This window comes from Pyrus communis, chromosome 13, assembly GCF_041283825.1.
Source record: "Pyrus communis isolate YQ-2024b chromosome 13, ASM4128382v1, whole genome shotgun sequence".
Lineage (NCBI taxonomy): Eukaryota > Viridiplantae > Streptophyta > Magnoliopsida > Rosales > Rosaceae > Pyrus > Pyrus communis.
This window is the reverse complement of record NC_142577.1, coordinates 13,526,402-13,554,091: the sequence shown is the minus strand read 5'-3', so window position 1 is coordinate 13,554,091 and position 27,690 is coordinate 13,526,402. Positions and strand designations below refer to the sequence as shown.

At 38.0% G+C, this 27,690-nt stretch overlaps 2 protein-coding genes across 3 annotated transcripts; one reads left to right on the top strand and one right to left on the bottom strand.

The window, feature by feature from the left end:
- The first annotated feature begins 14 nt into the window (after nt 1-14).
- Nucleotides 15-6,697, top strand: LOC137737709 (transcription factor bHLH35). Of its 2 annotated transcripts, none has more exons than XM_068477253.2 (5): nt 15-179; nt 300-462; nt 756-986; nt 1,194-1,364; nt 6,356-6,697. In XM_068477253.2, the coding sequence occupies exons 1-5, from the start codon at nt 106-108 to the stop codon at nt 6,443-6,445; spliced, it is 729 nt and encodes a 242-aa protein (XP_068333354.2). In that variant the 5' UTR covers nt 15-105; the 3' UTR covers nt 6,446-6,697. The 2 variants fall into 2 exon arrangements, with proteins under 2 accessions (XP_068333354.2, XP_068333353.2); XM_068477252.2 differs by having other exon boundaries at nt 16-179; nt 297-462.
- Nucleotides 6,589-27,690, bottom strand: LOC148691801 (uncharacterized). Its single transcript, XM_088683416.1, has 3 exons — nt 27,339-27,690; nt 25,657-25,873; nt 6,589-6,715 (listed from the first exon to the last, which is right to left on the bottom strand). The coding sequence occupies exons 1-3, from the start codon at nt 27,688-27,690 to the stop codon at nt 6,589-6,591; spliced, it is 696 nt and encodes a 231-aa protein (XP_088539542.1).

The following is a 27,690-nucleotide window of genomic DNA, read 5'->3' as shown; positions in this document are numbered from 1 at the left end:
AGAAATTTCACTCACTGCCACCCAAAATAATACCTTTGCTTTCAGTTTCGACATTCTCTCTCTCTCTCTCTCTCTCTCTCTCTCTCTCTCTCCCCCCAGTCCGCCATGGACAATATTGGCGAGGAGTACAAACATTACTGGGAAACCAATATGTTCCTCCAAACCGAAGAGCTTGACAGGTAACCTTGAAAATACTAGTGTTCTATGTTTTTTTCTTCCCACAATTAAGGAAGTACATGTTGTCAATTGTTACATATATGCTGCTTTTTGACACCAATCATGATCGTGGTCCGTAGCAGTTGGGGTTTGGATGAGGCGTTTTCCGGGTACTACGATTCGAGCTCGCCGGACGGAGCAGCTTCATCCATGGCCTCCAAGAATATTGTGTCTGAGAGGAATAGGAGGAAGAAGCTCAATGAAAGGCTGTTTGCACTTAGAGCAGTGGTCCCCAACATTAGCAAGGTTAACCATACAATATATTAAATTATTAATCTTAATTTATTCATATACACTCTATCTCCTTAATTATTGCTTTGCTTGCTTACCCCATTCTTAATTATTTTATACTAACAAATTAGCAGTTAATTAGTGTTCTTTAATTTGCTTCCTCCCATTATAATATGACGATCAAATCACAACATGACCCTATATTTTATTTTCTTTTTGACGAAATAGTGTTCATGATTTGGGTTTTTTTATCTTTATTTTTATATATTATTTGTAAATATGGTTTTGTTGTTGGGTTTGGAGGACAGATGGACAAGGCTTCTATAATCAAAGACGCCATTGAATATATCCAAGAGCTGCATGAACAAGAAAAAAGAATTCAAACAGAGATAGTTGAGCTTGAATCTGGAAAATCAAACAAAAATCCGGGTTCCGATTTCGAACAAGACCTACCGGTCCTGTTGAGATCAAAGAAGAAGAAAATTGATCAGATCTACGACTCTGAAGGATCAAGAACTTCCACAATAGAAATCCTCGAGGTAATTATTAATTAATTCAATCTCTCGTCCAAACACACCCTAACAAAAAATAATTCTGTTAATATTTTATCATTGATCTTGCCTAAAATTGAAAGGAAGTGTAAAAAATAAAATTCACGTGTGGATAACACTGGTCGGTTAATTAACTCATGATGGATGTAATATTATATTAATTAATGATGTGAGCCTTTATGTTGCACTTTACAGCTTAGGGTTACATACATGGGTGAAAAAACAGTGGTAGTGAGCTTGACATGCAGTAAAAGAACGGACACAATGGTAAAATTGTGCGAGGTATTCGAATCTTTGAAGCTCAAAATTATTACAGCGAATATTACTTCTTTCAACGGGAGGGTTTTGAAGACGGTTTTCGTTGAGGTAAGTTGCTTTTTCCTTACTACTTTTTAATTAATTTACTTTCTTAATTAGTCACTTGGAATTTGGTAATTTAAATCCCTAGCAAATTCAGTGTTGGACAATTTTTTTGGAGCATTTTTACCCGTGCTTCAAGGCTTAGAGTACTTGAATCTAACGGAAGACGTGACACAAAACTCAGCGCAATAACGTTTTAGGATGCATATAGCCAATCTTACCTAATAGAAAAAACTTTGTCGTTATTGTTGTTATCTCTACCCATGCTTCAAATGCCTATGCATTTGGACTCAATAAAACCATCTATCCGGTCTAAAAAAGGGAAGATATCCCATCCGGATCTCTTCCACCAAATCCTAGGGATCAAGGAATCCTGACCTTTGAAATTTGATCAAACTGTTACAAATAGGGAGCTTCTTTAAAAGTTATAATAATTGTAACCGTTTGATCAAATTTTAAAGATTCAAATCTTCAGATTCCTGGAATTTGGTAGGAGAAATCCAAATGGGATGTCTTCTTCCCCAAAAAAATGGCTGGCAAATGGACGAAGGGCAGTAGCCGGTTAGGCTGCCCAGCTAAGAATTACCTAGACAATGGCCTACATTACGCTAACGTCAGGCAGTAGACAAAGGGGATCCCCTCATTTGCAACCCACCGAGCCAAAAGACTCCTTTAGCCTCGCCACCGAGCCAAAATACGCTAACGTTTTTTTCATCTGTACTGTTGGATTTTCAATGGTAAAAGAAATTGAAAACTGTAGAATGTGCCACCTGCACAAACTGGTGCATCTTTAAAAAAGAAAAAAAAAAAACTAGGAATCAACGACCAGGGTTAATCTAAAAGTAAAATATTCCAACAAAATACAAAATTTATTTTGATCAACACACTTAAGCAAGCTTACAAGGTTCAGCTATAGGGAGTTTTATTTTAATTAATTATGCTTGGTCTAATTATAATTAAATTATTGGAGTTATATAGGGAGTTTTATTTTCAAAGAATATTTACTAAGTATACACTTAAACACACTTACAAAGTATAAAAAAAATTTTAAAAAATTAATTTGTAAATAGTAATCGTCCTCTTCTTGCCAAACGGGTAGACTTGCACAAAAACAATCACTTGGCAAAGGGCAATTTACATGCTCCTACCTTTGTATTGCCCTTGCCCGTGTAAAAGGTGGACTTGGTCTTAAGGTAAACTGGAAATTTCATTCGCCCGCGTAAAAGATGGACTTGGTCTTAAGGTAAACTAGAAATTTCATTCAGCTAAAAGACAAAATTCAAAACGTAGAAACAACTGTGGCACTTGATTGGCCAACTCTAGTGGCACTAGCAGCATTTGTTGTTGTGGAGATCAAATCTTGTACTTTAAATGGGCGTGACATTTCTATAGTCCTAATTATTGACTGACGCATATTAAGTTTCTGACAACAAGAAGAATTAAATTTATAAACATGACATTTAATAATTAAGCTAACAAAGAGACCATACCCATTTTAAATATAAAAGACCCTGAAATGGGGTACGTACTAATTAACAATAGAATTTATTTCCAAGTGATAGTGCTCAACTAAACTTCTCAACTATTTAAAAAGCTTTCAACCTTCCATTGAAAGCAAAAAGAATATTTCGTGCAAAGTTTAAGACTAATTTAGAATGACACTTAAAAACTTTAGGAATTTTAGGTACTTGTTTCACCTTAGAGAGAGATTTATAATTTTAACCGTATTATTCGACTTATCAGATTAATTAATATAATTAATTATTTGTTGAGATATTAGCTGTCACATATATATATATATATGTATGTATATATTGTGAAGGAACAATAATGTTCTGTCACAAGAATTACAATACAAAAAATATAATATTTTAAATAAAAGGAAAAGCAATGAAGACAGTGATAGAATGTCAATTTAATCCAAATAATATCATGTCCATGATAATACTAATGAAAGAGGTAGAATTTGAGGGTCCACCACAATTACAAGATTTGTAAACCGATGGAGAGCACTTTAAATAAAGTGAATTGAGGGTCCGGACTCCAGCATTATGTCATGTGGCTACTTACTACTCAGGGCGATCCCTTCCAGAGTGTCCGAATAAAACCAGTCGAGGAACAAAAGTGATCAAACGACCCCATTTTGATTTTCAACTTTAACAAACTAAACTTTGACAGCTTGTTTATTAAACTTAAGGAGATATACACTTAAGCATCTCCTGAATGAACTGAGGATCCTCAGTCCAAACGACATAATAATTTATAAACAAAGCCAACTTAAATAAACGATGGGCTATACTGTCATTGTGACGTGAATTATAAGACCACTTTTTTATTCATTTTTTCAATTTTTACTTACTTTTTTTATCGTTCTCTTCTTGCGTGTCTTTAAAAAGTTCAAACCTAGCTAGGGCTTACCATATTGTTATGCTTTTATAACTAGGTCAGTTCACCTCATACATTTCAAAACCATAAAAAAAACTCAAAATTAATGATGAGATGTAGGTCATACATAGCAGAATGATACATTTTCGCATCTTATATGATATGATATAATATGTTGTTAATGGAAGTTGAACCCATGACATTTCCATTCCCAAATCCAGCAAGCCGGAAACTTGCATTGGAGTGGTGGGAGAGATATATATATATATATATTGTGATGTCAATAGGTCAATGGATATGTTCTGGGTCAACGGTTACAAAGAGACATGTTTCCCATATGGGTAAAGTCTCGAAGAAAAAAAAAAATCCTTTATAAAAAAAATCGAAAAAATATTAGCAAACAAACAAAAATTGGGTGGTTGGGAATAAAAAGTTTTCAAAACCTCGTGGGGAATTCACATTGAGATATTATATTACAATGGTCCCCTATGAATTTTGAGGGCATTATAATGTGGTCATCGTTTTAATTATTTTATTCCAAGTTGTGGCTTCATTACAACTACCAAGTTGCCTTTGGTTGGTGATTTTTTTTATTTTTTTTATTTTAACAAATAATATTATCTACATTAAAAGAGTGAGAAGTGGTCTAAGCTTCAAAATGAGCGAGCCATAATAATGTGGTTTAAGTTTGTCTTTGGCGAGAATCTAACATAAAACCTCTCACTTATAAGTGAAGAGAATAATATTATTAAACCGTAATAATATAAAGGAAAAAAAAGAACCAAGCTGGTTTTTGTAAAATTCGTTATTAGGGTGACTAGTTATATTTTCCTTGTAAGTGGGATAGTGCTTCTCAATCCCTTAATTTTTTGAACAAATAAAAACTTCGTTAATGGTCCCGATCAGTACAATTTCTGCTGCAATTTCTTTTTCTTGTTCTGTTTTGTCATATCTCCAACGAAAATTACAAGAAACGACCTGAATGCACGATTGATTACATCTTGTTTTGTCTTCTTATTCTACTTCTATATTTTTTTTTAAGTTTTAAATTCTCTATAAAAAACAAAAACAAAAAAGATATTGGTCCAACTGTAGTTAGCACCAAAAAAAAAAAAAAAAAACAAAAAAAAACCCCATGATTCTGTCGCCAACCTATTCACACCACTTGCTCCTTCCTTTTCAATAAATTTGAAATGTTCTGTTTTTTCAACAAATTAAATGTCTTTTTCTCCCTTGTCTTTATTCATAAAAAAGAAAATAATAATATATTTCATATATATATATATATATATATATGGTTAAATGTCTTTTTATTCAACTTCATGAAGTGAAGGTTGCTCACCCAAATAATCAAAACACGCTTTGAATAATTTATAATTTATGTTTGTGGTTATTACGCCATCTTAATGATTTTAGTTTCTTTTTTTTCTTTTTTTTTTTGGGTCAAAGGATGCTTCATTAACAAAACAAGCATATACACATTAAAGGTCCAAATATAATATCCACATAAACAAAATAACGGACCTCAAAAGTAACACAAAAGCCCAACCAGTTTGATCCCACAACAGAGAAATAGACACCTAACCCTAAAGGTCTTCTTCTAGCACCTTTGTCAATAGCCGCAGCTCCTCCGACGGTCTCAAAACATCACCACCAACCATACCTGTACTAGCACCTCATAGGTAGAAAGAACAAGGATCTCGTTTTCCAACAGATAACAACACATCGAACACGACCACCAAATAGACGAAGCTTGTGGGCATACCACAAACAACAGTGCCAGATTTGGCAGACAAAGAGAAGGAAGTGGTGAAATCACCGAGCCGGTGTAAACACCGGAGATGATGACCACAACAGATCGCAGTCAAAATTGTCGGATCCGAGGTGAAATCGGTGGAAGGCAGGTGAAGTTCATGTAGATGGGTGTGTAGATAAATGGTTTGAAAGTTGGACGTGTGGATTTGAAGGAAGGAGAACAAAGATAGTCGGTGGTGAGAAGCCAAAACAAAATAGGAAGAAAAACCAGGGAAAAACTAACAAAAAGAAAAGAAAAAAAGCGTTTCCGCTGACCCTAAAAAGATTAGGGCTGGCGGCAAGAAGAGAAGACAAGGTTTTGTACTACTCTCACACAGAGAGAGAAAACTCTCACCCTCAGAGAGAGTCTCTCACACCCAGAGAGAAATTGTTAGTTGTGTTTAGTTTCTTTATTATATAAGTATGCATGGTTTGTCCACCACGGACCGGGATCACTGCGGAGCCAACTGACCAAAAGATCCCATCCTTTCATTTTTTATCATGTGGCCAGTTGGCTTCATATGTAAAACAAGGCAAGATGAAATTAGAAGGCTGAGATCTTTTGATCAGTTGGCTTCGTATGCTGAGATCCGATGATCCCAGTCCGTCCACCACACGTTAGAACATTCCCATGCATCGCATCATGTGCATCATCATATCATATATATAATAATCTCAATAGTATTTGGAGTCGATGCTTCACGTATTAAAATAATAAATCAAGTTCGAACATCTAATTCTGTTTTATATATTACAAACCATATTATTATTTTGAATTTGTACCGCAATACTTAATGATAGTCCCTTGGATTTTGCAGGCAGACGAAGAAGAAAAAGATGATTTGAAGATAAAAATTGAAACAGCCATTGCAGCTTTGAATGATCCAGAAAGCCCCATGAGCATATGATCACGATGAAGTTCCGTTTTTCTTATCATCACTGCTATTTTAGGGTTTTATCTTTAATTTGTTGATCTTGTTTCGCATGGAAATGTCATCCTTTCAAACTTGCCAAAACCAAAACATGTTACTCATCCCATTGTCATCACGCATTACTTTTCCAGATATAATCTTCCCAAAGACAGAATGTTCTCCAATATTGTATAGTAACCTGTGGAAGTGATGTCTTCCACTTCAGATATGATTCCCTTTTTCTTCAAATATATATTCACTGCATCACTACAACATACAAACCAAAATCTTTGAAAAGAACTATGCTGCACACATCCTGAATTCATGCCACCCAATATTTCTCTGCCTCTCACAAGAGTTTCAATCAAAGAATAGCCTCGTATAAAGGAGGCGCAAAAGACCCTCATGCCGGTTATAACAATTTTTTGCGGGATTCCCTTTGTGAGATTTACCGTCAACAATCTCATTCAACATTGGCTTCGGCCTTTAATATTTACAAAAATAGAAAACTAACAAACTATACTATGACAACGGCCTTAACTATAGTACCACGGGATCGCCCTTTGTGGATTTTACCGAAAACAACTTCTCTTAACAATGGCGTCGGCCTTCACAATTTCAACAACATAAAATCAACATCTATGTAGGATTACCCTTTGTGAGATTTACCTACTCATATCACCAGATTACCCTTCATGGGATTTACCTCAAGTCTACAACTTCTTCAAACTTCATCTTTTCCCAAGACATGTATAACCGAACTTACAGCAGATACATGCTAACAACTGAGCTGGTTAGACTCGACATTATAGGTTGTGATAAGGGAAATCAGTGAAGCAGAGAGACAAGAATTAGGCACCATACAAATTGTACAATTCATGATTTCAAAAAATCCAGCAAATGGAGGCTATCACAAACACTGATCTTGAAGCAATGATCAATCTTGAACCCAAAAGTTGCTGAAGAACACAAAGACTCAGAAGAAAGATGGCTTCGAGCACTTAATACTCAACATATCAACTGAAATGACTTCATGCCCACAACAACAAACTAATTGATTTACGATATACTAAAAGAATCAGACCAAGAAATTCAGAAAAAAGTGATTGAAAAACTTAACCTTCACATAAAACTTTTGAGCTGGGCATTTCATCAAACACCTAGGCTGCACATAGGTCTAAACTTTCTTCCATACCAGAGAACAGAGCACGGATCAAAATCAAAGAAAATAGAATTCAGAAAGCTCATCTGAAAACACCACCAAGATGAAGAACTAGATCGAAGGCACTTAAGAAAACGCACCAATAATTGATGGCCCGGATAATCATGCAATCTCATTCCATTTCTCCAAATTGTAGACCACCATTACGTGACCCACCAAGACGAAGGCATTCCATCGGAGATGAAGAACTTGATGAAAATATGAAAAATCTCGAATACAAGAACCACAATATTCAAGAACCGAAAAATTCCCGCTTCTAGTTGGCCTGAAGAATCAAGATTCAAGCTCATGGACAAAGAAAAATTTGCTACAATTCCAAAGACCGAGATATGACATCACCAATAATCTCTAATCACAACCCATAATGAAAATTAACCCAGAAAGTACTAAGAAAGATGAATAAGAGAGAATTTAGAGTGAGAAACATAAGACTTGTATATTGACTTAAAAGAATGATGATTACACACATTGTTTTAATAATAAAAATCCTAACAACTTTAATCAAATAATAACAAACTTGCTAACTGTATTGCTTACTTACAACTATTTAACTAATTATCTAACTAAAAATGTGGAACCCTTAATAGAGAACCCAACGAACTAAACTAAAATAGGAATTAAAAAAACACGCACCAATTAAGACTCTAATTGTGATTAAGATATCACAACGTTACAATTCATATTATTTGTCATGCTCGATCCCGAGATACCTATAGCATTGACACGTGATGTCAGGATGTAATTGTACCACAACACGCCTCACTCCCAAGGCATGACTAAGCGACCCAACGGTTCAACAACGTGGTGTTTGTTCTTTCTAGTTTATTGCTGCATCTAAACTTTATGTTAGACTTCCTACTATGGATGGTAATGGAGTGGATTGGGTTTGGATATGCCAACCCCATAACTGAAATCGTACAATCCCCGAATGAAGAATTCCCATAATCAAATGTGCGGGTATGGATTCCTCATCTGGTAACGGTTTTCCCCATGTGGATAGTTACGGATAGCAAAGGAGAAGGCAAGAGGCTGCTGGCCGTATGCTGCTGTCATTTTGTATGAGAATAAAAAGAGGAATTCATAAAAACAAGGACAAAGTTTGCTGGAGACCTTTGGGTTTCAATCAAATAAGAGGAATTCATACAAGAGGAACAAAGCACAACGTGACTACAAATAAACAGACAACAAAGAGAAACAAGTCAGAAGCAGCAAGCTATGCAAAGAAGGGGAATAAGAAAAAATAGTTGGACAGAGTAGCTTAAGTCCTGATCGTTTGATTGAAAGCATAGAAATTTTTGGAATAATGTTGTTGGAGACCTTTGAAGTATGCACGCTCAAGACTTTCGAAGTCTCTAGAATCCCTTAATTGATAAATTGCTGGAGAAAATAAATAAAAAAATATAATAAATATTTTTATTATTTATTAAAGAATGAAAACGGAACGGTTTCGGGTACAAGTACGGGTAAAGGATGGATACCCCAATAACCAAAACCCGAAACCAAACAATTTACCCGATGGTTACCCATAACAATGAAATATCCTAAATTTGATCCCTGAAATCCAACTGTTTAGATCAGTTATCTATGGGAATCGAATTTTACAAGTTAAATTGCCATCCCTACTTTTTACGTACCCAAAGATGGGAAGCCATTTGTAATTCACCTTTCTATTCAACTCTGAAATTTCTCAAGGCATTGACAAGAAACATAGAGTTCCAGAGTCACTCAATAGAGCTCAATGAGTGTTGGAACCAAATCTGCGCACCTCCGTGTGGTTGAGCACAAATCCATATAATCATGAGCAACTCGCAAAACAATAAAACAACCGTAAGAAAACTTTAGGCAGGGGGTAGGGGATAGGGGGAGGGGTGACAACCAAAGGCTCTCCAACAATCAAGTTAGTGAATGATTTGAGACTGAAGCAGTGAGCAAGAGAATTCAAATGTATAGATTGCGCTACCGTAGATGAACCCTAGAAGGGTATATTTGTACCATGGGAGAAAGACATTTTTAGGATTAAATCCTCGTTCTAAGACTGGAGAATCCTAAAGGATATCTAGTAAGTAGATATTGTATCCTCTTTGGAGTTGTGATTACTTGCGGTGCACACCTATCCCTAGATTGTAGAGACTCTAAGACTTATAGGAACTGATTGTGTCCATATCCGGATCTAATCGCGTGTCTTACGGAACAAGCATGGTCATCTAGCGAAGTCCTAATTGGTCATCTAGTGGAGTCGCTAGGACTCTGCCTATTGCCCCGAAGTATTCAGATCAGCCTTCACTTTCAACAGTGAGATCTTCTAGTGATCTTCCTTAAATAGCTTTACCAAGTCACAATTTTTTTTCAACCCCTCCTCATTTTTTATCATAATGTTTGTGTTTTCCTAGCTTAACTCTAATTCGTATTAGTCTTTTGCTGAGAAAGGATTCAATCCTAGAAAATCATATTGCCTGCCGTAAATCTCCAAAAATGTTTTCCTTCTTCCTGCAACTCGTTCTATAATTTTCCACGTTTCTTGCAACTCGTCCTATAACATTCATCTATTCGTAAGGCTTCCATGTGGGTTTTATGGAAGGGTTGGATTTGCACAAAGCGTGGAAATCCAATGAAGGGCCTCTCCATCCCTGCTTTCTTCCTCATCTGATGCTTGCTAACGGTGACGGCGGTGGTCATTCGTTCAAACACTCACTTGTTGGAACCAAATATACGTACCTTCGTGATCGGTGCTTGTGCACGAATTCGTGTAATCCTGAGCAACTTGCAAAATAGTGAAACAATCGTAAGCAAACCTTAGGCCGGGGTAGGAGGTGTGCCAACCAAGGGCTCTCCGATGCTCAAGTTATTGAATGGTTTGAGACTCAAGCAATGGGCAAAAGAATTCAAGTGTAAAGCTTACGTTGTCGTAGATGAACCCTAGATAGATATATTTATACCGTAGTAGGGAGACCTTTTAGGATAGAATCCTCGTTCTATACTGGGAGAATCCTAGAGGATATCTAGTAAGTAGATATTGCATCTTCTTAAGAATTATGATTACTTGCAACGCACGCCTATCCCTAGATTATAGGGACTCCAAGACTTATAGGATCTGATTGTGTCATCTAGCAGAGTCGCTAAGACTTCGCCTATTGCCCCAAAGTAGAGTAATGGTGCCAACTTGCTCCATTTGATACATCTTCACTCGGAGCTAGTAAGTTCATGAACGAACTTCTGAGTTAATAGTATTCAGATCAGCCTTACTCCAGCCCTGGAAAATCATGGTCCCACAATTGCCCCTAACTATTTGTCTAAAAGGCAACCCATTCCCCTTGAGGATGGATTGTTACCAAAGAGTATGCCTTTCGGAATAAGCTGGAATATGTAACATTTAGTCTTCAAATTCTTTGTAGTAAGGTCCAGTTCATCATTAAAACTGAGTAGTCTAGTCGATTCAATTCCCATTACGTAATCTTTAAAATCATGAAAAAAATATCAACTACCATGATGACAAACGCCTTTATTTTACGCAATTGCCTTTCCTTTGATTAACCTCAATCTTTATGTGCGACAATCCCAAGATACGCGACCTTTCACTTTTAACGTGAAATCTTCTAGTGATCTTCCTTTAAATAGCCTTACCAAGTCACAGGTTTCTTCAAACCCTCATTTTTTGCCATGATGCATGTGTCTTCCTTGCTTAACTCTTAATTCTTTTCTGAGTCTTTTGCTGAGAAAAGATTCAATCCCAAAAAATTGCATTGCCTGCTGTAAATCTCCTAAAATACTTTCTTCTTCCTACAACTTATTCTATAATTTTTCCACGCTTCTTACAACTCATTCTATAACATTCATCATTTCATACAACTTTCATGTGGGTCTAATGGAAGGGTTGGATCATCACAAAGTGTGAAGATCCAACGACAAGCCCTTTCATCCCAGCTTTTGTAACAACCCATCCCAGAATTTAAGGAACAAAAGGGTATTTTCGTATTTTCATTTTGGTTGGGTTTCATTTGTTTAAAATATGGCTTTTTGGTGTTAAATGGTGTGCCCAAGGGGCCCACCATTGAGCTTTGTTCCCCAGCCTCTCTCTTATTTTGCCGTCATGTGGCACTCAGTCCTCACTTTCTCTCATTTCTCTCTCCTTCCTCCCCGATTCACTCCCTCTCTCTGTGTTCTTCCTCTCCCCGAACTATACCCATACCCACATACACCCACACCTGCAACCACCACACCATCACCCCTAATCCAACCCTTGCGAGACCCATGAACCTACAGTCACGGTGCATCACCTTCTTCGATGAACCATGGTAAGTTCTCACCCTCCTCGATGTATGTAAATGCCTAGAATCCTTTAGGTAGTGTTTTAAGGTGAGCTTAAGGTAGTTTTTTTTAAGTTATGCTTGCTTGTTAGACGTAGAAATGGCACGGGGGAAATTCCCCAGTTTACGAATATACGGTGGCTTCGAGCTCTTTTCCTACCAACTTTGGCTATATCACGGCCCTAATAGGTATATTTTTAATCCTTATTTCTTTAGCTTCAATTTGAATATTTGTACGATGAAAATGGCTCAATTTTGACTCGGATCGGAGCTCGGGAAGATTTGTCCCAAGTTCCGGCTTTCTTCTTCGGTTGGCTCTGACGAGTGCAACCTGTGAGCCCAATCAAGTCTTGGGCCAGGTTTGGCCCACCAGTGCCAACACAACTATAAACCCAGCCCAGGTTCAACCCAATTCCTTAACCCATTAACCTAGAAACCCAAAACCCAATTTATAATCGGCCCAACCCTTGGACTTGACCGGGTTGGCACATTCCAAGGAATATTCCTGGAATATTTCGAGGAATATTCCTCAAATATTCCCGTGTTAACTTTTTGTTGACTTTTTCAAAATTTACGCGGGACCCTTCGTAGGGTAATTCGATGTCTTGAATCCGTTTTTGATGTCCATTTTTCCAATTCTATCATTTCAATAGAGTTCTATTAATTGGATTCTTTATGTGCTTAGGTGCATTTATTGTGGCGTTTCCTTCTTTGCTAGTTTACGTGTCTCTTCGACGGCGAAGTATTTGTGAGTGGACTCTTTCTAAAATGCATGTTTCAATAGTAGAAATGCAAACATGAAAAGCATAATTTAATGTGTACGTTTTACGAAATGTTTTATAAGTAAATTGGATTTACATTATATGATTATCATGCTATATTGAGAATATTTTGGAATACCATATTTTATTGAACTTATGTTCTTTGTAGTATATATGATGGATGACTATATACTATTTATGAACATGTTTTCTTCACACTTCTTTATAGTATATATGATGGATGACTATATGCTATGAAGATGACTTTAAGATATATGTACTTATGTTTGGAAAAAGTATGTTCAATGTTTTGTGCATATCTAGTGGCCATTGTTTTGCTTACAAGTGATGATACTTATATTTGCCTTCAAGTCGGGTGATGTAGGGGCCTTCAGGTCGATTGAAGATTTATATATAGGCTTTCGAGTCGGGTGATGTAAAGGCCTACAGGTAGATTGAAGATACTTATATTTGGCCTACGGGTCGGGTGATGTAGGGGCATTCGGGTCGATTATGATACCACTAGTTAGCACACTATATACGAGATATGTTTTATGAAAGGTTTTATGGCATGCTAGAGTTTTCGGAAAACCTATTACATATTATACTATTAAATTTCCATAAAACTTTGGGGGTTAGTATGTTGATAACTGTTTCAGTATTATATATATATATATATATTATCAACTTGGTCCACTCATGTTTGTTTTGCACCCCCTCAGGATTTAGAATCAAGGCGTATAATCTTGGCATCAAGGCACTTCCGCATCGGCATCTTCGAGTCCTCTCGGTGTAGGACCCCTTTCTTATACTCATTCAACCTTCGGGTATCGGCCATCACGTGCCTACCCTGGTGTTCGGGAAATATCGGGATCAGGCATGTCAGATTTCTTCCTCATCTGATGCTTGCTGATGGTAACAGCAGTGGTCATTCGTTTCTAGGCTTCTCTATCTCCTCTAAGTATGGACGACAATATTGGCGGATCCTCTTCAGAATATTTGTCTTCAATTAGTATAGTGCGTGGTATACAACTGGGTGCGCATACTAGATCGCTAATCCGGCAGCAATGCCCGATGACGTTAATCAAGAGTCATATGTAGTCATTTTCAAATATTTCATTGCAGGGGAAGGGCTTGTCTACCCTAAACTGATGTACTGTTTTGATCTCCTTTGAGACTTTGATAATAGATATGTGCTTATGTAAAGATTTTCCTATCTCATACACCTTATTCATGTGAAATTCCCAATCCAATAAATGTTTCCAAAGTAAATGAACTTTAAAGAATAAAATAAGCAATGAAGTAGAATGTGAGTAAGTTTGTAGGCCTGGGATAATGTTTTTATTCAAAAACCCCTCAGTAATATTGATTTGGATAAATATTACCTCCTAAACTTAGCATGCGTAAAAGATTCTCATCATGATAACTGGAGTACCACCTTACTTTGGCACCAGGAATGCAAGCATTTAAACCCATGAGGAATCCCTTGCTCCAAACTTATTCATACATTTATCAGACTTAAGACGACTACCTTGTTCTTGAAATAACCTAAGATAGCAACGATTTGTTCAATATTTTTCTCTGTTTCTAAATTAAGATCTTCTATACGTGCAATGGATTTTCCCATGCTGAATTGTATGCCCGCTTCTCGTGAATCTTAATCGAAAGTTCTCTGGGAGCATGATCATCAGCATATGGGTCAGCAACACTTTTTGACTCATTTTGTCGAACCCTATACGTCTGACCTGAGCGTTTCAGATCAGACTATCTAGGTTAGCTTAACCAAAGCATTTCTGCGTATCTAAGCTCAATTGGAATAAATTCCTCTTGGTGTTGTAGAGCTTACTTAAGCTTAGCAAGTTAGTCTAGGATAGAAATAGTCGTACTCGAAGTCCGATTTCAAAGCCACCCTCAAATGAGTTTCGGATCGCCCGTTCGACTATTCCCTTGAATGGCGTAGAGCTTAGGAACCCACAACCTTGCTGGTTGCATAAACTTTTCAAAGGCCAGTTGGTGCATTGGACTTCCTAGTCAAGGCGCTATGTGCCCATGCCCATAGCTCACCAATCGTTACCATGTTTATTACGACTCAAGTCTCCCAAGCTGCTAACTATTCCAGATAGATTGTGCTAAAATAGGCTCTTCTGATAGTGTAACTTTGAACGTTTTTAGACTTACATTGCTGCAAAGTTTTCAAAGTTTGGGCCTTGTTTTGAACCAGTAGGGTACTCTTTGTATCACCGAGAAAATAAAGAAAGAACATGTATATAAAACAAACAGATGTTCTTTATTCGTGATCCAAGTAAAGTTGATTTACAAGAGGGTATAATTGAATCTGAGAAGGATTGCCTACATATCTCCAAAACGAAGAATCAAATCCTTGGTGTAATTCTAAGGAAAAAATGATATAACATAAAAATTACATCAGGGATCACTTCTGACAATAAGCCTATGGTGGGGCGTTAAGAGATGAGTTTTTCGTGGACTTGTCTTCGCCCAGAAGGGGGCGTTACGATTGTTCCGAATAAGATTGCCTACATATCCTAAAAAATGAATCAAATCACATGTAGTTCGTGTTACCTTTTACTTTTATTCGATTTAGGGTGATTGATACTAAGTTTCTAATGACCCCTTATGCTACCTGCATCCGTACTTCACGGCTGAAATTTATGTTGAAGGTTTGTTTCTTTGTAGGCCAGTGATCTTCATCATCAGTGTGTTTGTTCAACTGATCTCTGTCCCTACGTTCGGCCGAATTTTCCTTCCTTGCCTTATCCATAAAAAATTCCAAGCAGTGCCCCTAATTTAGTAATTCCTCGATATGATCCATGAACGCTCGTCAACCTCTGGTGGCGTGGCCAGTACTTTTGTAGAAAGAGCAATATTTGCTAGGGTTCTTCTTAACCAGATGTTCTAGGAGCAATTTTGGGAGTATGATGAAGGGTTTATCCTTTTTGCTGTGGATGATGTTATTGATAGAGGTGTTCCATAAGGTGTAATGTTTGGGTTTCAATAACACTTACTTGTCTCGGTGCTTTCCTCATATAAATGTGAGGGAATGTCTCTATCCATCTTTCTTCTATTGGTCTTTTTGGAGTAATCTGGTTTGATGGCTGTCCTTCTTCTCTTGTTATCCCAATCAATCAGATCGTCGGCAATATGGAAGCATTCAACCTAGGTAACATAGTTATACTTTTTCTTGTTCAGTTTTTGGGAGAGAAGTGAATGGACACAGATACCTCATTTGAATTTCATAGTCGCGACTCTGTCATCCGGTTTTCCACTTCAACTAACTCTACCCGGAAACACATCAAGTAGGCTTTGAGACTTTCATCTTTAGTTTGAGGAAGCAATCAAAACGTAGCTTCATGGCATTTACGGACATCGTGGTACACATAATAGGTGTTTGCAAATAGGTTGACTAAAGTTTCGAAACAATCAATGGACCTGGTGGGTAGGTCTGAGTACCATCTCATAGCAAGTCCCTCCAAAGTGGACAGAAACATCTTACTGTACAACACCATGACATTCATATAATGTATGATGTGGTAGTCAAGGTCGAAATCACTGCATAAATGACTTGAACCTTTGTTGAGAGAATTTTTCTAGAGGGAACGCTTATTCGATTATTACTGAAAGAGGCATCCAGACCAAGACCATCAATTTGTTCGGAGTGCGTGGATAAATGTGACTTACATGTATTCTTCATTCGGGAAGTGCCGCTGTTTCTCAGTCTTAGGAGCCTCGGGTCATTGAACCTCAAGCGCATGGTTCTACTCTCAGTACTCTAGAGGTGTTTTAAGAGAGGTTTTGCAGATTCTGGGATCTTTCTCCTGTGTTTGCGCCTAGGATTCATCCATTGCCAGCGAGATTTCTTCTGGGATTTGCAACGTTTATCGATGCCTGAATGATTGGAGATGATATGAGGTCCTTTTCTAGAGTTATGGTACATATGCTTCCAAATCTGAAGACAGAAATTTGGGTAGGGGCGTTGTCTTGCTTAAGTGCTCTAGGTTCTTTATATGTTCTTCTATGTCCACGAAGTTGGAATGTCTCTCAACTTTAACAACAATCTAGTTCTTCTATAACTTTTCAACAAAAGTGATGATCTTGGTCAAAGTTTCCCAAATTTGGTCCATAGAAAGGGGAGGTCTCCTGACTGGATTTCTTTCGTCCCTAGGGCCATCCGTCGTCCCTTGGGGGTCATTGCTAGATCTAGGCATTGTTGCAGTAGTCAAAGGCAACGGGCTTCTTACCCTAAGGATAATTGATGCATCAAAGGGTCAGCCCTCTTCACCAGATAGGTTGACGTGGGAATTGACTGAATTTTCTTCGGCTAAGATGTCTATTTGAGAAGTGGTTTCTTCATGAGGAATATGGGTTTGTTCTCAATGAAAGCACCAATTGTTGGAACCAAATTTATGCACCTTCATGAGCGATGGTTTAGTACAAGTTCACGTAATCCTGAGCAACCTACAAAACAATGAAACAACCATAATCAAATCTTAGGCCAAGGGGTGTGCCGGCCAAAGGTTCTCCAACAGTTAAGTTAGTGAATGGTTTGAGACTTAAGCAGTGAGCAAGAGAATTCAAGTGTATAGATTGTGTTACCATAGATGAACCCTAGATAGGTGTATTTATATCATGGGAGAGAGACCTTTCTAGGATAAAATCCTCATTCTAAGCCGAGAAAATCCTAGAAGATATCAAGTAAGTAGATATTGTATCCTCTTAGGGGTTGTGATTACTTGCAACGCACGCATATCCCTAAATTGTAGGGACTTCAAGACTTATAGGAAATGATTGTGTCCATATCCAAATAAAATCCCGTGTCTTGCGGAACAAGCATGGTCATCCAGCAGAATCGTTAAGACTCCACATGTTGCTATAGAGTATAGAGGTAGTGGCACCCTGCTCTATCTGATATAGCTCCACTTTGAGCTGGTGAGTCTATGACCATCACTTTTAAGGTAACATTATTTAGATCAACCTTACTCCGGCCTTGGAAAATCATGGTCCCACATCGCCCATTTGGCACTCATGTAGCTTGAGTGTTTGGAATTTCACTCGGATGCCACATCACGCATTCTCTTCTTGTCGGACACCTTATGCAGAACATGTACTAGTGTTTGATCCCTTCAGGATGATTGGATTTTCTTGTGAATTCTTCATCTCCAAGCTTCTCAATCTCTTCCATGTACGGATGATGACGGTGGCAAATCATCATCAAAATACTCGCCTTCAATGTAATGTTGTATGCGGCATGCAGTTAAGTGGGCGTAGCAGAACACTGATTCGACAACAAAACATGATGACATTAATCAAGACTGTTATGTAGTCCTTTTGAAATATTTCATCGTTAAGGGTAAGGGCTTGTCTCCCCCAAACTGTTGTACTGAGCTGATCTTCTTTGAGACTTTGATAATAGATATGTGCTTGTGTAAAGATTTTCCCTTTTCATGCATGTTCTTGTGAAATTTCGAATCCGATAAATGTTTCTAAAGTAAATGAACATTAAAGAAAAGAATAAGCAACGAAGCAAGATGCGAGTAAGTTTGTGGGCCCAGGACAAAGTTTTTAGAGAAAAACCACCTTGGTAATATTGATTTAGAGAAAAATTACCTCTAATAAGATAGCAAACATTTTTTCAATATATTTCCTCATTTCTGAATTAAGATCTTCAATACGCGTAATGTAGTCCAGGAGTGATTTTTCCAGATTGGATTGCATGTTAGCTCCAAGTGAATCTTAAATGAAAGTTCTTTAGGAGCATATGATCGTCAACATGTGGGTCGAAAACACTTTTTGAATCCTTTTGTTAGACCCTATACGTCTGACTTGAGCGTTTCTGAACTAACTACCTTGGTTAGCTTAACCAAAGCATTTCCGCGTATCAGAGCTCCATTGGAATAAATTCCTCTTAAGGATTACCTAGTATAGATGCCCCTTCGAACCCACTAAATTTGGTGTTGCAGAGCTTGCTTAACTTAGTAATTGATCTGGGATAGAAATTGTTGTACTTGGAGTCGCCTTTCCAAGGCCGGAGTAAAGTTGATCTAAATAATGTTACCTTAAAAGTGACGGTCATAGACTCACCAGCTCCAAGTGGAGCTGTATCAAATAGAGCAAGGTGCCACTACCACTATACTCCACGGCAACATGTGGAGTCTTAACGACTCTACTGGATGACCATGCTTGTTCCGCAAGACACGCGATTTGATTCAGATATGGACATAATCATATCCTATAACACCAAGTTTAGTAGTAGTGCCACCTTCGAATAAGTTCTGGATCACCCTTTCAACGATTCCCTCGAATGGCGTAGAGCCCAAGTTTGAATGTTACCACCCACAACCTTGCTGGTTGCATAAACTTTCCAGAGGCCAGATAGTGCATTGAACTTGTGAGTCAAGGGGTCATGTGCCTGTGCCCCAAGCTGGCCAATCGTTACCACGCTTGTTACAGTTTGAGTCTCCTAAGCTGCTAACCATTCCAAACAAATTGGATAAATGATGCTCTGACAGTAACTTTGAAGGTTTTTTTACTTGCATTGCTACAAAGTTTTCAAAGTTTGGGTCTGTTTTGAACGAGCAGGGTACTTTCTGCATCATCGAAAAAATAAAGAAAGAACATGTATTTAAGGTGAATATATGCTCTTTATTAATGATCCAAGTAGAGTTAATGGAAAGAGATCCTCTCCGAATCCCTTCCACCAAATCAAGGGATCCGAGCCCTTGAAATTTGATCCAACGGCTAAAGTTATTATAACTTTTAAAGGGGCCCCTTGTTTGTAGTCGTTGATCAAATTTCTAGGGCCCAGATCTCTTGATTTGGTGGATTTGGTGGAAGGGATTCGGATATAACCCCTTTCCAAAGTTAATTTACAATGGGGTGTGATTAAATCCAAGAATGATTGCCTACTTATCTCCAGGACGAAGAATCAAATCACTAGTGTAGTTCTATGGAAAAGATGATTTGAGTTAAAAAATTCCATCAAGGATCACTTTTGACAATAAGTCTATGATGGGGTGTTAAGAGATGAGTTCTTCATGGACTTGTTGTCGCACAAACGGTGGGGTTGTGATTGGGTCTAAAGAATATTGCCTACATATCCCAAGAAGGGAATCAAATCATGTGTAGTTCGTGTGGTGCTTCTATGGATAATACCTTCTGAGCTTGGTGATAATTCATTTTTTTATGATCAGGGTTTTGTCCATGTGTTCCAAGTGGTAGGTTCCTTTGCCTCCTACTTTGGTGACCTTATATGAACATTCCCAGTTTGCCCCGAGTTTACCTTCTTCTGGGATTTTAGTGTTTTCGAAGACTTCCCTTATGGCTAAGTCTCTTGCTTGCAGACTTCTCGACCTGACGCCCTTGTTATAATATGATCGGATTTACTGCTAGTAAGCTATTAGTCAAACTTGAGCACATTCTCGTTGTTTTATGCGAAATCGAAATCTGTCTTCAGGATCCCCGCATTTTCCAAGTTTATCTTTTCTTTAGTATGTAAGTTTGGCATAGTTATGACTTGAACCGGGATGATAGCCTCAGTTTTGTATGCCATGGAGAAAGGTGTTTCCTTGGTGGCTTTTCATACTATCGTTTGATAAGCCCACAAGACTCGTACAATTTCTCTAGCCATTTACTTTTCTTTTCGAGTCTCTTCTTCAAACATTGCAGGATGGTTTTGTTTGAAAACTCTACTTATCCGTTCCTTGCGGATATTTAGGTGTGGAAGTGAGGTAGCAGATCTCGGGTTCTTTGTACCAATACGTGACTTCAGAGCCAATAAACTTTATAACGTTGTTCATCATTATTACATGGGGTCCATGGTCAGGGGTTGTGGGAAGTCGTGTGACACCATCAAACTCTGACCAAATCAACGCGATTTGGCCAGGGTTTCATTAAGAAAACCTACAAATTCATCAAAAAATATGGTGGGTTAGAGATTCGTCCTTCAAATGCATTGAAAAGTTCATGTATGCTAGTAAAATATACTGGAAGCTTAAGGGAGACTTTAATGATGGAAATCTTGAACTTACCATGGTCGGAGGACCGAAGGTTTCGTCAGCATTCGTTGATTCTAGAAGAGTAGACCTTATCTTCCTACGAGTTTTCTGGTTGGGTTGAGGATGAGTTGCAAAGAGTTCTAGCTAATTTTTGGGAGAGTTTGGGAAGCGTTGGTGGTGATAAGAGATGGTGTAGTGTCGGTTAGGTGTGTCACCAAGTAGGGGGAAGAGAATTGCAAAGCGTAAGAAAGCTACGGGAGATTGAGTTTGAGAGATGAGATAAGTGTTATGATGGAATATTAATGGTTGAGTGAGCAGATAGAGAAAGAAAGAATCGGCTTGAATGAGGGAAAAATAAGTGATAAAGTTAGAGTGTTAAGGCAAATTAGTGATAATGACAGAGATTGAGTGAGGGAGAGTGATGATGAGTGAGAGAAAATGATAGAAAAGATGGGAAAGTGGAGATTAAGGAAAACAAAAGAAATGGATGTGATGGTTAAAATAACAAAAAAATTGAATATGATGATTATAAAAACAAGAAAAGTCTGCTACACTCAGAGGGAAATCACGGATGGGGTTTCTGTCTCTGAATGAAAATGGAAAAATATCACCATAGACTTTTTGTACAAGTTATATTGTACATGTGGAAACTATAATGATGTTTCGATGAATGTCAACCGATTCATTAAACCAATGCATCTTTTACCGATCCATGAGGACTTCAGTCTAGACAATTTGGCATAATCCTTCATTTTCGAATTTGTCAGACTTTGTGGCATCCCAATAAACATCATCTTCGACTGTGATTTCAGTTTCAACTCCATGTACTAGAGGACATTCCAATCAATCATGGGTATGCATCTACCTTATATTAATGCGTGTCATTCTCGTATAGATAGATAGTCTGAGAAAACCGACCAAATACCGAAGATGCAAAGATCCGCATACCTTCCTTGCACCGACAAACACACTGTTGAGCGAATCTTTACAGTTCTTGATTGGATATCTTTGAAGCTATCATTGTAGCAATATGTTGTGAGTATTCATATGAGGGAAGACTAAGTCCTGCCTATAAGATGATATTAGATTATCGAGCAAATCAAAAGTTACACATTGACTCTATAATACATCACATAACCAAATTATGTACTTCCATGTGTTCATGCATCAGAGATACATCCAGTCCAATTATCATGTACTCTAGATTTGATGAACTTGTTTTGACCATCAAATTCTAAAGTGTTCTTCTAACTTTCTCGGCATGACTTTGCGTTAAGTTGAGAAGACACATCTGATAGTTGTAATCTCATACCTGTTCTTCAAGGAAGATCTAGTGTGACTTGGAATTTAGAGGGCAAAATTTCTCTAAATCCCAAATCGGCAGATGATATTTTTTCAAATAAAGGATTTTATGGCCGCCGCAGTGATTTTCGTCAGAGGTTCTCCTTCTATCCACTTAAGGAAGTAGTTTGTCACCACTATCAGGCATTGCCTGTTTCCTGTAGGTTTCTTAAGGGGTCCAAACAAGTCGATGCCCCATTTCATGAAGGGTTATAAACCTGATAAAGTATCAAGTTCTTCTGCATATGGATGGTTTTTAAAGGCATACCTTTAACATTTGTCACAACTTTGAGCACAGCTAGTTGCATGTTGTCGCATGTTAGGTCAATAGTAGCCTGCTATTATTGTTTTCTGGCCCCACAATCTTCATTTAACATGATTTCCACACACCATGGAATGGATGTCACTCAAAATTTGTAGGCCAACTTTTGGCGTGACACATAAGCTATGCAGTCCAGAATAGGAACATTGATAAAGTTTTCCACAGATTACTGTGTATTGAATTAACTCCTTGGCCACGTTAGGTTCTTATAGTAGTTGGTCGTCTCATAAGTAATCGATGATTTCATCCATCCAATTTTCTCGAATGTCGATGACAGTAACTACCTCATGTTCTATTTCATGGACGTTGGGGACCTCCAGGTATTCGAAGGGAATTGTTCGCCGTAAGGAGTAATCTACATTCAAGGCTATCCCGGTGTGTGCGGTGACATGGCTGTTCTCTCCTTTTGGTATTTGCATGATCTCATATTTTTCAAACTTCTTAAGGAGTGTCTTTGTCTTGTTTAGGTAGAGCCCTATGGTAGGGTGATGAACGACATAGTCTTTTATGACCTGGTTAACTATGAGCATGGAGTCGCAGTGAGTCACTTCTTTTACCTAGAGTTCTTCCGCGACTCTAAATCCTACAAGTAGTATTTCATACTTGGCTGCGTTGGTGCTTTCTTTGAATCCCAGCTTAAGGGTTTGTTCAAGTATGGAGCCATCTGGTGTTTGCAGTACCATTCATGTGCCGGCTCTATGTATGTTGTATAACTTGTCTACGTAAAGCTTCTAGAGACGAGGGTTTCCTAGGGGTTTTGAGAACTAATTACCTCCTTCATACTTTTCGCCGCAGGGGTGAACTCTACTATGAAATCTACCAAAGCTTGGGCTTTGGTTGATGTTATAGGATGGTAAACTATATCATGTTGCCCTAGTTCAATAGCCCACTTTGTAACTCTGGACAAAGCGTCAGGGTTGTGTAAGATAGACCTCAGCAGGTATTTCGTCATGCAGACCATTCTGAATGACTGAAAATCTAGCCGAAGTTTCCTTGCTGCTATTACTAGTGCTAAGATGAGTTATTCCATCTTCTGATATCTTGTCTCTGGTTCGAGAAGAGCTTCTGGTATGTAGTATACCGGTTTTTGCTTCCCCGAGTCAGAGCTGCACTTACTACGTTGTTCGATACGACTAAATAGAGGTATAGATCATCTTCGTCGATAGGTTTGGACATCAATAAAGGTTTGGAAAGGTACTTTTTGAATTTCATGAAAACCTCTTCACATTCGTTTGTCCATAGGAGGCCCTTGCTTTTCTTTATTGCCATAAAAAACAAATTGCAAATCTGTTAAGGGCAGCTACTTGTCTGGTCAGATTTTGTATTTCCTTCATGGTTCTGGGTGATCTCATTTCCACGACAGCCTTGATCTGATCTGGATTGGCTTCGATTCCTCGTTTAATCATCATGTACTTGAGGAATTTTCCCAACGCTACTTCATTCCAGATTCAGCTTCATGGTATACTTCCAAAGTAGGTGAAATGATTCTTGGAGATGTGTTATATGATCCCTCTTTTCTTTGCTCTTGACAACCATATCATCTATGTAAACTTCCATAGTGTCTCCTATTTTTTCTTTAAAGATTTAGTTGACGAATCGTTGGTACGTTGCCCCTGCATTTTTTAGTGCAAAGGGCATAACCTTGTAACAATAGGTACCTCAGTTGATGATGAAAGATGTTGCTTCCATGTCTGGCCTGCACATCTTTATTTGGTTGTACCTGGAATAGCCAACCATGATGCTTAGGAGTTCATCTTCTACCATTGAGTCTAGCAGTAGGTCAATTCGTGGAAGAGGGTATGAATCTTTTGGACATGCTTTGTTCAAGTTCGTAAAGTCCACGCATACTCTTTACTTCCGGTTCTTCTTTTGTACTAACACAACATTCGTCAGCCAATCTGGATGGTCTACTTAGACGATGAATTGGGCATCCTTAAGTTTGCCTCCCAAGAAGCGCTTGCTTTAACGTTTTCTAGCCAGACAATACCGCCAATTAAGCTTCACTAGGACCAACGGCATGGAGGGGTAAATCCTCCATGACATATTCCTAAAAAAACTCATAGTAAGGCTTCAAACGGTGTCCATTCACTTTGAATTCATGTCTTGTCGGACTGCACCATAAGGAAAGACATTAGTAACAACAAAAGGACCAATCCATTTAGAACGCAACTTACCTGGAAACAATTGAAGGCAAGAGTTGAAAAGTAACACTTTATGTCTTATAAAAAATGTTTTAATACGAATCATCTTGTCATAGACAGCCTTTGTTTTCTCCTTGTAAATATGAGCATTCTCATAATCCTTATTCCGAATTTCTTCAAGCTCATTCAATTGTAACTTCCTATGAAGGCCAGCAGTATCAATGTTCATGATGAAAGTCTTGACTGCCCAATGTGCATGGTGCTCTAATTCAATTGCAAGATGACATGGTTTCCCATAAATGAGCCGAAAAGGAAACATTCCAATTGGTGTTTTGTAGGCAGTACGATATGTCCACAATGCATCATTCAAATGCAAGCTCCAATCCTTTCGAGTTGGTCCAACTGTCTTCTCCAAGATTTGCTTGATTTCTCGGTTAGAAACTTCAGCTTGTCCATTTGTCTGGGGATGATAAGGTGTCGAAACCTTATGCGTGACATTATACTTCTTGAGCAGTGCCTCTATGGTCCGATTACAAAAGTGAGAACCCCCATCACTTATAAGTACTCGCGGCATTCCAAACTTTGCAAATATGTTAGTTTTGATAAAATCTGCAGCCACTTTAGAATTATTAGTATGGGTGGCTTTTGCTTCCACCCATTTCGAAACATAATCGATAGCAAGTAATATATAATTGAAACCATGGGAGGAAGGAAAAGGACCCATGAAGTCAATGCCCCAAACATCAAAAATCTTAACAAAAATCTTGAACCTATATTGCCCGTTCTTTAACAACGATCACAAGTCATCCAAAAAGTTCTAGCATCCTTAAATAGAGCAGGCCAATAAAATCCACATTCTAAAACTTTAAGCGTTATTCGTTGAGTACCAAAATGACCTCCACAAGCATAAGTGTGACAGAAAGTTAAAATTGAATTAAATTCAAAATCATGCACACACCTACGAATAATTTGATCAGGGCAGTATTTCCACAAATAAGGGTCATCCCACACATAAAATCGTGCCTCATTTTTAAGTTTATCATGTTGGTGCCTATTTAAGGTGTTTGGAACTTGTTTAGACACAACATAATTCACAATATCAACATACCATGGCTCATTTACCGTAATGGTCAGCAGCTGTTCATCTGGGAATGCCTCTGGAATAGGTAGAGGGTCTTCTTCATGTACTAAATGACTCAAATGGTCAGCTACTACATTCTCGCATCCTTTTTTGTCCCGAATTTCTACGTCAAACTCTTGAAGAAGAAGCATCCAGCGAATAAGCCTTGGCTTGGTTTCTTTCTTTGTGAGTAAGTACTTCAAAGCTACATGGTCAGAGTAAATTACGACTTTAGTTCCAAGTAAATAAGAATGAAACTTATATAAAGCAAACACAAAAGCAAGGAGTTTTTTTTTTCAATGGTGGAGTAATTTAATTGCGCATCATTCAAAGTTCGAGAAGCATAGTAGATGACATGTGGCTTCTTGTCCTTCCTTTGTTCCACAACAGCCCTAAAGCATGATCTAAAGCATCGTACATAAGCTCAAACGGAAGGCTCCAATCTGGTGGAACAATGATAGGTGTCGAAGTTAACATCTCTTTGAGGTGATTGAATGTCTTCTCACATTCGTCATCAAACACAAATGGCACATCCTTTTGTAGAAGTCGGCACAAGGGTGTTGAAATCTTTGAGAAATCTTTGATAAACCTCTTATAGAATCCTGCATGTCCAAGGAAAGAACGAACCTCTCTCATCGAAATGGGAGAGGGTAAGTAACGTACAAGATCTATTTTAGATTTATCAACCTCAATTCCCTTTTTTGAAACTATATGACCTAACACTATGCCTTGTTTTACCATGAAATGACATTTTTCCCAATTTAAAAGAAGGTTAGTTTCGATGCAGCGTTTCAATATCAAAGTGAGATTAGTTAAACAATCATCAAAAGAGTCACCGAAGACACTAAAATCATCCATGAAAACTTCAATAATTTTCTCGAAAAAATTTGAAAAGATACTTACCATGCATCTCTGAAAAGTAGTTGGTGCATTACATAAACCAAATGGCATTCAACGATAAGCAAAAGTACCAAATGGACAAGTAAAGGTAGTATTTTCTTGATCATCTGGAGCTATAACAATCCGATTATATCCTGAATAACCATCAGGAAAGCAATAAAAAGAATGACCAGCTAACCTTTCAAGCATTTGATCAATGAACGGTAGAGGAAAGTGGTCTTTCCTTGTGGTGGCATTGCGCTTCTTATAGTCAATGCAAACTTTCCAACCTGTTTGGATTCGAGTGGGCACAAGTTCATTCTCTTCATTTTTTACCACAGTGACTCCAGATTTCTTTGGTACTACTTGAATCGATGAAACCCAACGACTATCCAAAATTGGATAAATCACTCCACAATCAAGAAGCTTGATAATCTCCTTTTTTACAACTTCTATCATCAGAGGGTTGAGTCGGCGTTGAGCCTCTCAAATTGGTTTAGTCCCCTCCTCTAGAAGTATGTGATGCATGCATGTTATAGGGCTAATTCCCTTAATGTCAGCCGAAGTCCATCCAATGGCTGCTTTGTGCTCTTTCAACACCCAAACCAGTTTCTCTTCCTCTACTGCCATAAGTGATGAAGAGACTATGATGGGCAACATCTCTTTATCTCCCAAAAAGACATACTTTAAATGATTCGGCAATGGTTTAAGCTCAAGAATGGGTGCTTGAATCACTGAAGGTAACAACTTATTACTAGAAATGGAAATTGGAATTGGGATTGGAGACTTACCAATGTGTTGTGGCAAAGACTCAAGGGAAGCCACCATCATGACAATTTCTACATGATGAGGCTCGGTCGCATTGGTTTTAAGTCCAATTCCTTCAGAAATGGTTGTTTCAAGGGCATCCTTCTCCAAGGAGTCAAGATATGCTTGAACCAAAGAATAAAATACGTCAATAAAGAAACAAGAATGATCATCAATAGGATACCTTATAGCTTCAGAAAAGTTAAAATCAATGATATTGCCATCAAATTTCATTGTTAACGTCCCTTTGAACACATGTATCTTGGTTCGAGCTGTTTTCATGAAAGGTCTTCCAAGTAAGATTGGCAATGGTGTAGAAAGGGCCGAATATTCCAT

Bases quoted from the DNA above. Each gene is read 5' to 3' on its own strand.
- LOC137737709 (XM_068477252.2), top strand. From the start codon at position 106: ATGGACAATATTGGCGAGGAGTACAAACATTACTGGGAAACCAATATG. The intron at 463-755 runs GTTAACCATACA...TTTGGAGGACAG, and splicing joins TGGTCCCCAACATTAGCAAG to ATGGACAAGGCTTCTATAAT. The intron at 1,365-6,355 runs GTAAGTTGCTTT...TGGATTTTGCAG, and splicing joins TGAAGACGGTTTTCGTTGAG to GCAGACGAAGAAGAAAAAGA.
- LOC148691801 (XM_088683416.1), bottom strand. From the start codon at position 27,690: ATGGAATATTCGGCCCTTTCTACACCATTGCCAATCTTACTTGGAAGA. The intron at 25,874-27,338 runs GTAAGTCTCCAA...CTGACCATGTAG, and splicing joins GTCTTTGCCACAACACATTG to CTTTGAAGTACTTACTCACA. The intron at 6,716-25,656 runs GTATGTTGATAT...TGTATGTTGTAG, and splicing joins ATTACGGTAAATGAGCCATG to TGATGCAGTGAATATATATT.